This window comes from Ambystoma mexicanum, chromosome 11 (genome assembly GCF_040938575.1).
Source record: "Ambystoma mexicanum isolate Mex_15411 chromosome 11, UKY_AmexF1_1, whole genome shotgun sequence".
Classification (NCBI taxonomy): Eukaryota; Metazoa; Chordata; class Amphibia; order Caudata; family Ambystomatidae; genus Ambystoma; species Ambystoma mexicanum.
Genome location: NC_090934.1, coordinates 1,310,792,183 through 1,310,807,247, shown reverse-complemented (window position 1 = coordinate 1,310,807,247; position 15,065 = coordinate 1,310,792,183). Strand labels below are relative to the sequence as shown.

General features: G+C 42.8%; 1 protein-coding gene across 4 annotated transcripts in view; it reads right to left on the bottom strand.

The window, feature by feature from the left end:
* Nucleotides 1-15,065, bottom strand: part of DMXL2 (Dmx like 2) — a 2,950,233-nt gene that overhangs the window by 2,461,682 nt on the left and 473,486 nt on the right. For all 4 annotated transcript variants that reach the window (XR_011279824.1, XR_011279825.1, XM_069624807.1 and 1 more), the window contains exon 7: nucleotides 3,247-3,419. Coding sequence is in view for 2 of the 4 variants with exons in the window: in XM_069624807.1 (XP_069480908.1) it covers nucleotides 3,247-3,419 (173 nt within the window). In the remaining 2 variants the exon portion in view is untranslated. The remainder of the gene's footprint in view (nucleotides 1-3,246; nucleotides 3,420-15,065) is intronic.

Here is a 15,065-nt window from a genome sequence, read left to right as displayed (position 1 = left end):
TCGCTTGCCTACCCACTCCCATAATCCAGCCAATTTGATTTGTGGTCCTTCGTCTTCTGCCCCATCTCTTCTCTCCATGGATTTAGTAAATGCCTATTCAGTGTGTAACAATTCACACCTTATCTTGGATGCAATTCTGTGTCTCACTCAAACCTATATCGCTCCTTCCGACACTGCTAACCCTGCTTCTCTTACCACTACTTCACGTTGTACATGCTCTGCATTGTCTATGTAGAGGCAATGGTACAGGCCTATTGTTACATTGTTCTTTCTCACTATCTTCCTTCTTTCTCCTCTTTTAAATATCACTTCAATTCTTACATCAAACCTTTTAACTTGCACTTATTATTTATCATTTTCAAGGCCCTCTTTCATCCTTCTGTGATGACCTTGCTTCTCAGTTAGTTTCTCTATCTCGACTAGCCGTTTTACCTTCTTGGTGTCTTAATTCTTCATCTCGATACCAGTCATGTTCCCTCCTCTTTTCTGCCATTATGCCCATGTTATCTTGCGCAACACTGTACATCTTCAAAACGTTTCCAGTTTGTTTCTGGATCTAAATTTTCTCCTCAATTCCTATCAAGCTGGCTTCCACAACGATGTACTTTTTCTCTTCAGATGACTCTTCTTTGCTGTCTTCCTAATTTTGCTCAATCATCTGCTACATTTATGTGGAATAACAGCCAGTCTTTTCGATACTTACAACTTCCTCCACACCCTATCAAGCACTCTGCCCCTCCTTCCCAAACTAATCGTCTGTACATTAATTCAGTTGTCTCTTTTCCTAACTCTTGCACTCTACTCTTAGTCTTCTCTATCCTACTCAATCATTCCCTCCATCTTATAAACCTCTGCAACCTTGCTTAATATCTAACCTTTTATCTTTATGCTCCTCCTTACAAGTACCAAAAGTAGTTGGAAAAAAGTGGAGTCATCTTTTGACTTTGTTGGAATTTTCCCGCTCATTGGATCTATGACTTATTTGTGGCTAGAAAAGAGCACTATTCAGATCTCTTTCTTTCTACCCTCTCTGAAAGCATTTTCCAACTACTGAATAGTATTGTTTCTCCTCTCACATGACCCTTCTTCCTCCTCCCGTTTCCCCTTCTGATTGTGATCTTTACTTTACTGAGAAAGTATTTCAGCTGCATTATTTGATCTCTACTTCTGCTGTTTCCAGCAACACTTCTCTCTCTCGATCTCCACCTTCCATTCTTCATTCGTTTTCTCCTTTTTCTGATCTAGAAACATACCAATTGTTTACTTGGTCTCATCCAATGGCTTCTACGCTTGATCCTTCTTCTTGTTTCTTTATTCCCAAGGACTTTCGACATCAGATTCTTCTTCTTGAACACTTTCTCTCTCTCTCTCTCTATCTCTCCCCCTCTCCCCATATTTTGTTCAGATTTTACACATGCTGTCAATTTACCAATCTTAAAACAGCCTACTCTTGATGTGTCCACTCCTCCGAGCCAACATCCAAACTCACTTCTTCCTTATTTATCTGGAATCTTAGAATGGGTTGTCTCACATAGGTCTCTATTTCCCTTCACCATCATTCCATAATTTCCACACTTCAGTTCGGTTTTTGCCATGGCAATCTATGGAAACGGCTTTTCTTTCTGTTACTCAAAACATTCTTCTGTTCTCATTCTTCCTGGTTGATCAACTGCTTTTGATACTGTTGATCATTCTTTCCTTCTAGTTACTCGTTCATCTCTGTAATGTTGGTGGTTTGCTTCATCAATAGTTTCAGTCCCATCTCTCAAATCATTCTTTCTCTGTTTTTTGTGCTGATAAACTTTTTCCTATTTTTCCACTATTACACATGCTCCTCAAGGATCTGTCCTTGGTCCACTTCTTTTTTCCCTGTATACTTCCCCCCCCTCTTGCATCCGTCGTTCGGCTTTTCATGTGATTTTAATGCGGATGACTACCAAATCTTTGTTCCTTTTTTTCTCTGACTTTCTTCATTCTTCTATTTGTCCTATTCTACTAGCCATCTAATCCTTCATTTCCTCCATTTAAATGCTTCCAAAACCGCAATTATACTTTTTCCTGCCTCAACCATCTCTTCTATTTTCCTTACGTCTTCCATTTTTTTCTTCCCTCAACTATTCCCTTCAGTCAGAAAGCTCAAAATCTTTGAGTTATTTCTGACTTTTCTCTCTCCTCTCAAGATCTTATCTCTCTTTTACGCTTCTGTCACTTTCCACTCTATGGCAAAACAAAAGAGGTGATGGCTGGAATCTTTAGAATTAATCTTAACCTCTGGCATTGCTCTGGGCCACCATGGATGGTCTGGACCATCATTGTCGGCTGCCAAGTCAGTATAAAAAGAGGAAGGACCATATGCAAATCAGGCTTGGTCCCACCTGAAAAGGGGTAGTCCAGTCCTCCTGCACTGGACCACAAGCATCTCCAAACAGGTTTCAGCCTCACTGGGCCTCATCAGGGAGGAGTAGCTTGGGCCTCTAGGCACATAAGGCATGGGTCCCACGTCTGGGCATATCTGTCCCACTCGGGGTGACTACAGCAAAACAAAAGAGGCAATGGCTGGAAGGTTTAGACTGAATCCTAACCTTTGTCATTGCTCTGGGCAACCCTCTAGACCATTGTTATTCACCTGCCAAGCCATTACAAAAGGGGAAAGACCATATGCAAATCAGGCTTGGTCTCACCCCACTTTAAACTCTATAACATCCGTAAAGCTTGTCCTTTCCATTTAGGCTACTAAACTTCTTATCTACAGTCTGGTTCTTTCACATCTGGATTGCTGCTCTGCCTTACTAATTGGCCTTTCTCTCTCGTCTTGCTCCCCTGCGGTCCATTTTTAAGTGGGCCACTTTTTCTGTCTTCTAACACTCCTTTGTCTCCTTCTCTTCAATCTATTTGCTGGATTTATTTTGATTCAAGTCTGCTCTTCAATTCTATACCTCTATCTATTAGGTCTATAGACGCTATTCACCCACTCAGTCATTATTCCATACGTTTCTTAAAAAGTATCTTCCTTCTTTACATCAATGATTATTGTGGCTTAACACTCTATTTTGTGCCATGTTATTCTATGGGAAACGCTTTGGCGAAAACGCTATATAAACTTAATACAAATACATAGCCCCTGCAAAATAAAAAGATCCATTACTCATAGATGCATATCAAAAAAAGAATATCTTCTAATGGTGCTTTTAAATGATGGCGGTTATGATGTCACTAGCAATAAGGCAAACACATTTTTTTTCTAACCTCGGCATACATTTGCTCATGCTACGCCATGAAAATCCAGTTACAGCCCGTGGATGTGCCAAGTAGACAAAGGAAAAATTAGAAGGGGTTCTTTTCTTTTCATGAATTTCCTGGGTCATAATAGCAGACTTCCAACTTGTAACGGGATACCATACTTTCAAGAGGCAATCATCCTATGAAGGAGAAAAGCAAACATTTATTTTTACAACCGTTTATAGCTGAACAAGGCTTTGACAGAGTTGTATTAAAATAGCAACTATTTGTTATCATTTTGTGATTTGGTTTACAAAACCGTACACTTTTAATGCAAAAGACAATTCATTATAAGAGAAGAACACTCCTTATGATATCATTCATCATAACATGAGATTACAGTCCAGTATAAGAAGTCATAATGATAGAAGAACAAGTTACTTACCCCTGGTAACATTCTTTCGATTGAATGTTCCTCCCACATATTCCTCATCTTATGTTAATTATCCTTCCAGATTCAGCTGCTTCGGAATTTGTTTTTCGACAGGGGGCGCTGGGTGCCGTCTCGTCGAGTCAATGTCCCTCAAGGGCCTCCGTTCAACTGCAGACATCATCAGTATAAATAACGCACACAGCGCCCGTTGGCTTCAGTTGTTTTTCCTCTCGAAGAGGAATTACCAAGCATACCATAGAACGTAGGCTCCAAGAAAGCGTAAAGTGTAAGACTACTGCGGTGGGGTAGGCTGGGGGGGGGGGGTGATGAGGAATAAGTGCGAGAACATTGAATCGAAAGAACATTACCATGGTAAATAACTATTTCTTCAAATAGATTGTGTCCTCCCACATATTCCACATCTTATGATAGATTCCCAAAGCAGTAACAATTTGGTGGTGGGAGTACAAATTATATTTTGTTTTAACTGTTGTCATGGACTGAATGATTTAACTGTTGTCATGGACTGAATGAAGGGCCACTTTTGCCAATTGCCCTTCGTGACCCGAAGATGAATCGAGGCAGTAATGTTGCACAAACGTGTTAATAGGCGACCAAGTGGCCGCTGAACAAATGTCTTAGATTGGGACACCTAAGTGAAGAGCAGCAGAGGTTGCCATGCTCCTTGTGGAATGTGCTCTAAAGCCTACTGGCGGAAACTCCCAGTCCATTATGAACGCGTCCCCTAGAGCTCCTCTTGGGGGAAATTCCCTGGAGCAGAACAGTTCGCACTTGCAGTTGATACTGGTCACAAACCGATCCACTTGAAGGGTTCCCCAAAGGGTGAAGATCTCTTTATGGATTTCCTGAGCTAGTTCCCACTTGTGGGAGACTGTACTCTGCCTGCTCAGAGCGTCCGCCGCTGTATTCTCCTCTCTGGCTAGATGAACTGCCGATAGGGACATTCCTTCTTGAATTGCCCAGTACCAGAGCTGCATTGCCTCTCTGCACAGTGGTAGTGACCCCATGCCTCCTCTTTTGTTGAGGTAGTACATGGCCACCACAATGTCCATCATTATCAGGACATTCTTTACATGTAGAGGGCAGGAAGGCCTTCAGTTCTAGGCTGATTTCCCTCAGCTTCAAAAGGCTGATGTGTAGTTTGGACTCCGATGGAGACCAATGACCGTTGATTGTCAGAACGTTGGCGTGGGCTCCCCACCCAGTACGTGAGGCATCCGTCGCTCCAGTTATCTCCGGCCATGGCTGCCAAAAATATTCTCCCTTGAGAATGTTGTCCTTGCAAGCCCACCACAGAAGGTCCTGAGACTAGGATTGGAACTTTCAGGTGGTCTGACATCCTTTCTGAGAATTGGGACCATTGAGTTGTGAGAGCCCATTGGAGGGATGCTGGGCACTCTGGCATTTGGTGACCATCTACGGAATATGTTGAGCTCTCACCTCGGGGGGTGAGGCTTTCCCTGAGGAAGCATCCAACACTGCTCCAATAAATTGTATCATGTGGGACGTCTTGTAATTGAGGAAAAGCCCAGTCTGTGGAGAGAGTGGCAGGTTACGCTGAGATGTTCTCGGCCTTGTTCGGGTGAATGTGCCCCGATCAGCCAATCATCCAGGTAGGGTTAGGTAGACGTGAATCCACCCTCTCCTGAGACATGCTGACACCACCATCAACTTGGTGAAACTTCTTGGGCGGAGGTCAGTCCGAATGGCAGAACTCAAAACTGATAATGAGATCCGTCAACCACAAAACTCAGGTACTTTGTGTGCTTGTGATGGATAGGCACACGAAAGTAAGCATCCTGAAGGTCCAATGACACCATCAAGTCTTGGAGTTGGGAAAGGGTAACCATCTTGAACTTTTCCTTACTGAGGAACTTGTTCAAGTTTCTTAAGTCCCAGATGGGTCTCAATCCTCTGTCCTTTTTGGGAATTAGAAAGCATGGGGAGTACAAACCCTTGTTCCTTTCCGCCACAGGACTAGTTCCATAGCACTTTTCTCTAGGAGGGTCAAAATTTCATGCAAAAGTAGCGGATCCGGAACTTTAAAAGAGTTGTTCCCCAGTGGATGATCCGGGGGGCTTTTTTTTTTTAAATGGAAGGCAGTAACCTTGAGTTTCCAGTGCCCAAGCATCAGAAGTGATGCCCCGCCATTATTTCAGATGCTGAGTAAGTCTGCCTACGACTGGGGGTCTTGAGGTGGCTGAAGCAGCGGCTGAGGGTAAAACTGCAGCTGCTTGGGTTGGCTAAGCACCTCCCCCTTGCCCACCACGAGGGAATCTTCTCTGACCTCTTTGACTGGCTTGTCCTCTTCCTCTTCCAATTGAGTGGATTCGAAAGGACTTACCCCTCCAAGAAGATGAATCGGAGTAGGGGTGCCACCGCATTCGAGGTCTGCAGCTTTTCCAAACTCTCATTAGCCTTGCTGCCAAACAGCTTGTGTCGTCAAAGGGCATATTGAGAAGTCCAAACAGCACATCTGGTGCATATCCAGACTTCCCCAACCATGCAAATCTGTGCAACATTGTGCTAGTTGCCATGGATCTGCTGATGCCGTCGGCAGTATCCAGGCCTGACTGGAGGCATTCACCCATTGCCTCCTTACCATCGTTGATGATTGCCAGGAAGCCATCTCTTTCTTTACCTTCCGGGATGTGGTCAGCCGCCATAGCTACGTAGTCCCACAGGGTAAACCTTGACAAGGTACAAGTTGCGTTAGTTGACTTTAATGCCATACTGCCATACTTTTCTCGCCCCGGCATTCACTCTCTTATCTCTATCAGGAGGGATACAGGGGTATGCCGATTGCTTAGTAGATGTAGCAGCCTGAACCACCACATTTTCTGGTGTTGGATGTGTTGTCAAGTACTCTGGGTCGCTGTAAAATGTATATTTACTGCAGCCGCAATCTCTAGTGTCACCAAATTTGCTGAGACCCTTTTTTGTAGTGCAATGTGAATCCTGATCAAAAGAAGGAGTAGACCTGCTCCATCCTTAAAAAAAAAAAAATCACCTTGCTCATCAGCTTTCTATATGAGGAGACAGCCTGGTCAGTAGGATCTAGTTTACCAAATTCCAGTTCGGGAGAGGTATCTAACCCACTGGCTGATTAAAGGTTATCATACAAATCTTAACCTAGACTCTGCTGAGTTTTATTCCTCTAGCACATTAGGGGTGACATATTGTAACCCAAATGAAGGTGTGTTATCTGTAGGTTCATTATTTTCATAGATGGATAAAGACTTTAAAAAGTCTTTCCTTGGTAAGGGTTTGAAAACCTTTTCCTGGGTTACTGTTGGCTTCGATAACTTTGACTTTGAATGTGTTGCTGTGTCAGAGTCCATTTTGTCAGAGGTGACTTCCACACTGGAGTCGACAGCTTTGACGCCGACAGTGTTGGAGAAGGCGTCGGCGTTGTTGACTTTTTATGCTTTTTCGAAGGAACCCTCGATGGACTGGATTCCTGACTTGTCGAATCACTTGACGATTTCACGTCGGATTAAGATTTTTCTCCATGTTGTACCGGCTTATGGCTCGGTTTCAACGACTTTGTCTTAGATCTCCCTTTGTCGTCTTTATGCACATAGACAGGGGCATTGTCCTTCGAGGGGGGAGTCGAGCCGCATTCTCGAAGATCTTAAGCATTTCATTACAAAATGCATCACATTTTGCTCGGGAGTACTACTTAGATTGACATTTGATTACCTGGGGCGACCAATCACTTGAGGTCAAAGGTGACCAATGACGCTGTTTCTTGGACTTCTTCAACGAAGAACAGTGCGATCAACATCTCGATCAATATCTTTTCCGTCGAGGAGAATCTCTCGACTCATCAGATTTCCTTTTTGAGCTCTTCAAAAGGAGACTTTGAAGGCAACCACCCCACCACCAATTTACCTTTACGCTCCCTCTGAGCCTTTTGGGTTATCGCCTGACAGGAGTCACAGTCGGAGGTACGGCGAGCGGTACCAAGACACGGACCTATCCGGTGGGGTTCGGTGATCAACATCTCCGATCCATAGTCTTGGCACTTCTTGAAGCCTGTCTTAGGCATTGATGGAGCCGACGGGGAAGATATTTTCGCTGATTGAAAATAGCTCACTAAGTTCAGTGAAGAACCGAAAAACTCTGTAATTCTTCTAAGCACAAACTCAGAAAAATGGAACTGAAGCCAACAGGCTCTGCGTGCGCTACTTAATACGGATGATGACATCGACAGTCTAACGGAGGCCCTCGAGGGACATTGACTCAACGAGACGGCACACAGCACCCCCTGTCTAAAAAAAAAATATGTATGAAGCAGCAGAAGCTGGAAGGATAGTTAAGATGAGGAATACGTGGGAGGACACAATCTATCCGAAAAGACACATTGTAATACTTACACAAGGAGATGTAAGAAAAAAATGGGACTATTTCCAGGATCAAAATCAATAACCCTGTATGAATGTTTCACCTAACATATTATATAATTAAGAGATGCTTATCACCCATATCTCCAGAGCCCTCCCTCCATCCCCAGGGGAGTGTCCAAGACCCCCCCAGCAGGGGCTGTGGTAAAAATAGAGACAGGGAAGAGCATATACCCATCACCGTTCATCAGCAAATAAAGTAAGCAACAACTCCCTGCAGCTAGCGACTACTCATTCATCAGCACAGGAGAGGTTTACTGTCACATTATTTATTGATAGTCCACTGCTCATACCTACGAGTAACCCTTTGTGTGCATGTTAAAGACATGCACGATATATAACATATCAATACAGAGTACATTTTAAATAGATGTCCCATATATAAAGATTATACTCAAAATGTTCCCGTCACATTTGGCAGTAATGAACTCTGCATGAATGCTTCTTACACTCTCATGCATAATGTAAATCCTTTAATGATGAGAAATACGTAATTAAGAAACATCGCTATCATTATGGTCACTTCATAATTATACACAAGACACTTAAAAAGCAAAAACGTAATAAATGAATATGCAGCACTCAAGACCAAGACGGACCAACCTTCTCCAAGATATCAGTTACCACAAAAACAACTACCTGCATCTCCAGGTCTTGCTAGGCAACTTCAAAATCGTGCTAGGCAATCTTCATAGAAGCACCTGAAAGCACCCCCCCCTTCAATACCTCAAAACCTTTCTCAATGCGATATCAATGTACGGTCAAAATAACTTTCATGCTCACTATCTGTAGAAGGTAGGGAGATGAGAGGGCTGGAGAAGGCTGGATGCCTGGTGAAGTCTACAATGCAAGACAAGAAAAATGACAAAATATATCAAAACCCACCTATCAACTACCATGGTCAACTAAAGCATAAAATAGGAATAACATGCTTAAAAAGAGTTAATGTAAATTGGAATTAACTGTTGTGCCAACATGTAGCTAATTAAGATTAAAATATGTTCATAGGAGATTAACTGATTTGCTTGGGTGGTGGGCTGGGGAAGGCAAAAATATTCCCCATATAGTACAATCAAAATCAATAGTTCTGCTCAAAAGTCAATGGCCAGAGTCCTTTGAGGACTCAAAACAACCAAAAATCCAATTTAGTGGTTGTAAAAATCGCAAAGGTAAAAGGGAGGGACCTCAACCCCTGCCCTCTGCATACAGGATAAAGGGTGCAGTGCTTCTCCCTCTTGTTTGGTCCTTCCAGCCGTCGCCTGCTTCCTCTGCCACCTTTCAGTCTGGTCCATTCACAGCTAATCTCCTGCTCTGCCTTTTGAAGTACTCCCTTTTATAATATTTGGTCAAAAGCAGTCTTCTCCCCCTATTAGCATGCTTATCTAACAGAAGCAAAAGGTTGTTGAGATCATCAGAAGCAAAAAGATGTTGAGATCAGTCCAAGCAAGGCCGCTAAACCCAGTATCAGTGTTCAACATCTTTTCATGGAAGTAAAAAGCTTGTTTCTGTTAAATGCAAGGCTGTGATACCTTTCAGCTACTTATACAAGCTGCTCTGCAACTACAAACTTCGCAGGAAGTTCTGTAGTTCTTTCCATCGTCCGTTTTATTTACTATTACTAAGGCACTTTGGAATACTTCCCAGAAAAGATGCCATTACAGTCAGTGATTTGGTTTGAGAGATGTACCCACAAGAACCATAACAAAGATAATGGTCTGGGCATGAAGCATGGAATCCAATGGTAGGTTCTGCTTTGAACTGTGAATTCTACTCTGTGGTCTGAATGTATCAAACGCATTTGAAAACAATATTCACATTTAAGAAACCTATGTGCTTGCATTAAAGTGTTCATGGCTTGGAATATTGCTCAAAATACCATGCCCTAAACAGGACTAATATTGAAATTCCATGTCACCCCCGTCCCTTAGAGCTGTAAAACATGCCATGGAGGCATATAAGAATCATGGGAATAAGAGGGAAGAATTAAAAGAACATTAAGAAAATCACCTACTACTTTAGTCGCTAAAAATTGTTCACTCAGGATCTTCTCCGGTTACTAAATATTAGAGCATAAGCATACAACTTCATTGAGATGAGCCGGCTGCAGCATGTCAGTGGACAACTTCCAGTCGCTGATGGGTCACACAAAACCTTGCCAAACAGTTCTGATCTGTCAATCAGGATACAGCTTTGGTGCCTTGACCAGTTCTTTGTTACTTGTCACGACAAAATAAAAAGATGAATCCCGGCAGGGCCAAACTCAGCCTTTCATCCTTCCGAGGTCGACAAATGAGCACCGCACACCGTGGAAAATAAGCAGCGCTCTGATGCCCGAGGATTTGTAGGGCTATATAAAAAAAATGCTAAAATAAATTGAAAATCAGAAGGATCCCTGCTGCGAAGACTTAGAACACAGGTGTGATCCGTGAGCGCATGTTTACAAAAAAGTCTAATATACTTTTCAATGGGTTAAAAGAAAAGATGTTTTTTATCAGCTAGTTCGTGATGGATCCCAAGATGGAGCTTCCCTTTTTCGCATGGGAGTTTTCCAGTAGGGCTTGAATCTCCTTTGGCTAGAGTGGTGCTCTCTGCAGCAGGTTTCTGGCCACTAGCAGTGCTCCGTTTGGTGATTTCACAAAGGTTTCTGTGGTGCTAGTGATGTGTACCTTCATATTCAGGAAAAAGGCCAGTTTCAATGACATCTGTGGGAACTTCAGAGGTGATAGCTTCACTTCAGGCCAATTTAACAGCATCAGTTCAGTCCCCACTGGGGGATGAATTATAATTTCACAACATTTCACGACCTTCAAGACAGTGAATAGGCTGGCAGTCCCCATAGACACCACAGCATGAAGCATTGAACTGCATGATGTAGGATCTAGTTGGTAGTAGTACAGCTCTGCTATTAAAAAGTTTCCATTCAAATTGCACTTAGCACACATTTAGTGGAGCTCGAATTTTGCTCACATGGACTGACCTTAATTTGTATTAATATAGCGGGCCAACCCCAAGGGCATCTGTGCGCATTTCATAAATTTGCATAGAATGGGTATTTACAGTACATATGAGGTTTTTTTTACAGATGCATATGGTACGTATTTACATATTGCAATTACATTTACAGCAGTTATACAGCAAGTTTAAGACAAATGTACAACATAGTTTAACAATTTAGGACAGTGTACGGAATTACATCATAACAATACGTGCAGAGGTGGAATGTGGGATCTCTTAAGCGGGTAGTTAGGCCATATTGGAGGTGAGCCAGATTTTGGCATTTTTTCTGAAGTTACAGAAGAAGGGTTCGGCTCCAATATTAGCAGGCAGAGAATTCCAAGTTTTAACTGCTAAGACCGGGAAGCTGCTGCCTCCTGCCTTTTGAAGCTTGAATCTGGGGAGGATAAGGCAGTTTGATGTGAGGATTTAACCAGTCTGTCTGAACATTTTCGATTGAATTTGTCACACAGATACTTGGGAGCAAGATTATTTAAGCATTTGAAAGTAAGTGATAGAGTTTTAAATCTGATTCTTTGGTTGACTGATAGCCAATTTACACTATGTCTCAGCTCTGAGATATGGTGTGATCTCGGGATATTCATAGCTGATCTGAGCGTGTTATTCTGGAGAATTTGTAGCTTTCTTAGGTTGTACTGGTTGGTTCCTAAATAGAGGGCATTACAGAATGTAATTTAGATAAGACTAGTGCCCTAGCTAAGTTAATGCAATTACTTGCGGTCAGGAATGGTCTACAGGCGTTAATAAGCTTGCAACTGTAGGCAGTTGCGTTGATTTGTCGCGTCAGTGAAAGTGAAGAGTCAATATAGATGCCCAAGGTTTTTAAGTCTTTAGATACCTTGATATTGTTGCAGTCAATGTTAAATGAGTTGAATTGTTTGTCGAGTTTGTTGAGTCTAGCTTGGAATCCTACCAGAAGCAGCTCTGTCTTTTCGTCATTGAGTCAAGTCCATGTTTGGCCATCCAGACTTGAATAATTAGGTAAATGTCATTCAGGCGTATAGAGTCTGTGTTGTAGTCACCAGTAATGGGGATAAGGATTTGGGTGTCATCTGCTTAATTTGTGTAGGAGACACCCAAATGGTCTAAGTCACCGAAGAGGGGCTTCGTGAAAATATCAAGCGTAGGGAAGACGCATGAGCCCTGGGGAACTCCACAGGTGACTGGCACTGGTGTAGCTGATGCAGCAAGTGCAAACACTCTTTAGTTCTATTGTTAAGGAATGACTGCATTCAAAAATGGGCTGCATGTTAGAGGTGGTTGCATAACGTTTTGTGGTCCTCTAGGTCAAATGTGGCTGAAAGATCTAGTAACAACAGGCAAGCCAAATTATCTTGGTGTTTTATGATATCGATTTGTGTTACTAGATCCATCAGTGCTATTTCCGTGCCATGTCTGGGTCGGAAACCTGAATGGCGGAGTCCTAGTAAGTTGTTGCTTTCTAAGTGATGCTGAATCTGCAGGTAGGCTTCCCTATCCAGAATTTTTAGAAGGAATGGTACTGTCGTAATTGATCTACAATTTGTTGGGGTGTTGGGGTCCAAGGTTGGTTTCTTTAATAGGGGCAGGACCCAACCGTCCTTCAGATTAGTGGGAACTGTACTAGTTGCAAATGAGGCATTTATTAACAATGTAACATAAGGTGCAAGATCCTTCACGGTCTCTTTGATAATTGGAGCCGGGCAAACATCACCCAGGCATCTAGAGGGTTTGAAACTCTGAATTATCTCTTCAACATCCTTAGTGGTGAGCTGAGAGAATTTGAACAGGTCATGTTGGTCTGAAGGGGATACTTGAGATGCGATTTTGGATATATTAATATCCAGAATCAGTTTTTGTGGTCTTTATTTTAGTTTGAAGGAGCTCTATTTTGTCAGAGAGAGCTTTCTGGATAGTAGTACACCATGTGAGGTCTTTTGAGCAAGTTACAGGTGGAGCAGTGGGTGACTAGCTCTCTAAGGATGATGAATAATTCTTTCTTATTAGATTTGGCTTTTATAATCCGGTCATTATACGAGTCACTTTTGGCATGGAATATTGCGGTTTTGTAGGTGGAAGAGGCTATTAGGAAGTTATCTTTGTTAGATGTTGAAGGTAGACTTTTCCATTGGGTTTCGGCAGCTCTTTTATTCTTGCGCAAGGTTCTAAGTTGGGAGGTGAACCAGGTGTTCAAAGTGAGCAAGGTTTTGCTTTTCACATTTTTAGTGGCGCGATCTAGCTTTGAGTATGGTGGCGTTATAAAGGTCAACTAGAGAAGTTGGGTCATCATTTAAGGTAGAAGGGTTAGTAATCGGTTGAATTATCGGGAGTAGTTTTTGTGCAGTTACATTACGCATGTTTCTGGAGAGTCTTGGAGGTTCCAGAGACCAGTCATGGTTGGAGTAATTACAGTCATGTAAGGTGAATAGAATAATATGATGGTCAGACCAAGCGCATCGTTCATTGAAAAGAATGTTGATGTCACAGTTGATGTCAGTGATCCAGTCTAGTATCCTGCCTTTGTTATGGGTAGGTTGCGAAATGCATTGTGGGAAGCCAAGTTCTGAGATACAATTGGCGATGGCCAGGGCATTAGTATCTTTGGGGTCATGTAGTCCTAAGTTGAGATCTCCCGGGAGTATAACTTGTGAGCCTGGCTTAGAGTTAGCTGTGAGGATCAACGTTGTGTCTTCCTCGAAAGAGGATAGAGGACCTGGTGGTCTGTACTTGAGGTGGGTGGATATGGTTCGCGTAGGCAACATAGGTATCTTAAATAGATAGGAGCGCACCAGAGAGGAAGGTTTGGTTAGGGATAGGCCTGAGGCCTAATGAGGTCGTTGCAATGAAGGCAATACCTCTGCCTTTAGCGGATGCTCTATCCTGCCTGATAATGGTGTATTTATCAGGGATGGCAAGTGAGAGCTGTAGACCAGATGTAGTCTGGAGCCAAGTCTCTGTCAATGTCATTTATTATGAGGTTGTTGATGTCTAGCGCATGGGCGGTTAATGATCTGGCATTAATGAGCCCTCCTTTGGTAGAAGAGGTTTTGCCCTTGGGGTCAGTTTTAGTCGCCTGGGTCTTTTTACATGGGGAGGGTAGCTTGATATCTGTCTTATTGGTTGCGTTAGCTTGTTTTGGGCATGTTGGTATAGATTTAATGCTGGTTTTGTTGATGCGGTTTTTAGATGAAGGGTTGACTCTGGTGGATCTATAGCCTAGTCTAGAGTTTCTAATTGTAGTGGGGCAAGGTTGATTGGGCGTAGGTCTGGTGGTACACAATTTAATCTATTGGGCTGGAGTAGGTGATTGGGCCTTGTTAGGCGTTAGTAAGGTGTTGTTGAGTTTAGTAGCTTTAGGTTTAGAGAAGGTAAACATGTAGTAGGCTTGACACTGTTTGATAGGGGCAGTGTGGTAGCCATAGATAAAGAGAGGCTACATCTCTTAGGTAAGACTTGGGCGTTAGGTAGTGAATCATTACAGTTGACCCAAGTGTTGGTGTCTAAGACATCAGCTGCCATTCTGGCGGAGTAAATGCAGGCAGGCTGAATAGTGTGCTCATGATAATTAACAGGAGCTGGTGCATGACTAGGTTTAGGTTGCTAGAACAAATTGGAGCCATTAATGATTAACGAGCAGGTAGGGCAAGGCACTACCAATCTGTTGCAGGAGCATCTTAGAGTAGTGCGTCAGGCTGTACGAGTAGGTAGTTGAGGAGTAAAGTGAATAAGCGATGGTAATCAGTTGACGTAAACATAAGGCAGTCCGATAGAGGGCTGCATTAGTGGCAGAATCGAGATCAGGTACGCAAGAGTGAGACCATAGGAATTAGAGCACATTCAGGCATATGGTACTACGCTGAGAAGGACGTAAGAGTACAGTGCTAGCCAGTTTGTGACTGAGGATGGTATTCTACAGTTTAACGGTGTAGGGTACAACGTTATTAACATTGGTTGCAGGCAGACATTCTGAAATCACCTAGCCATCAGCAATT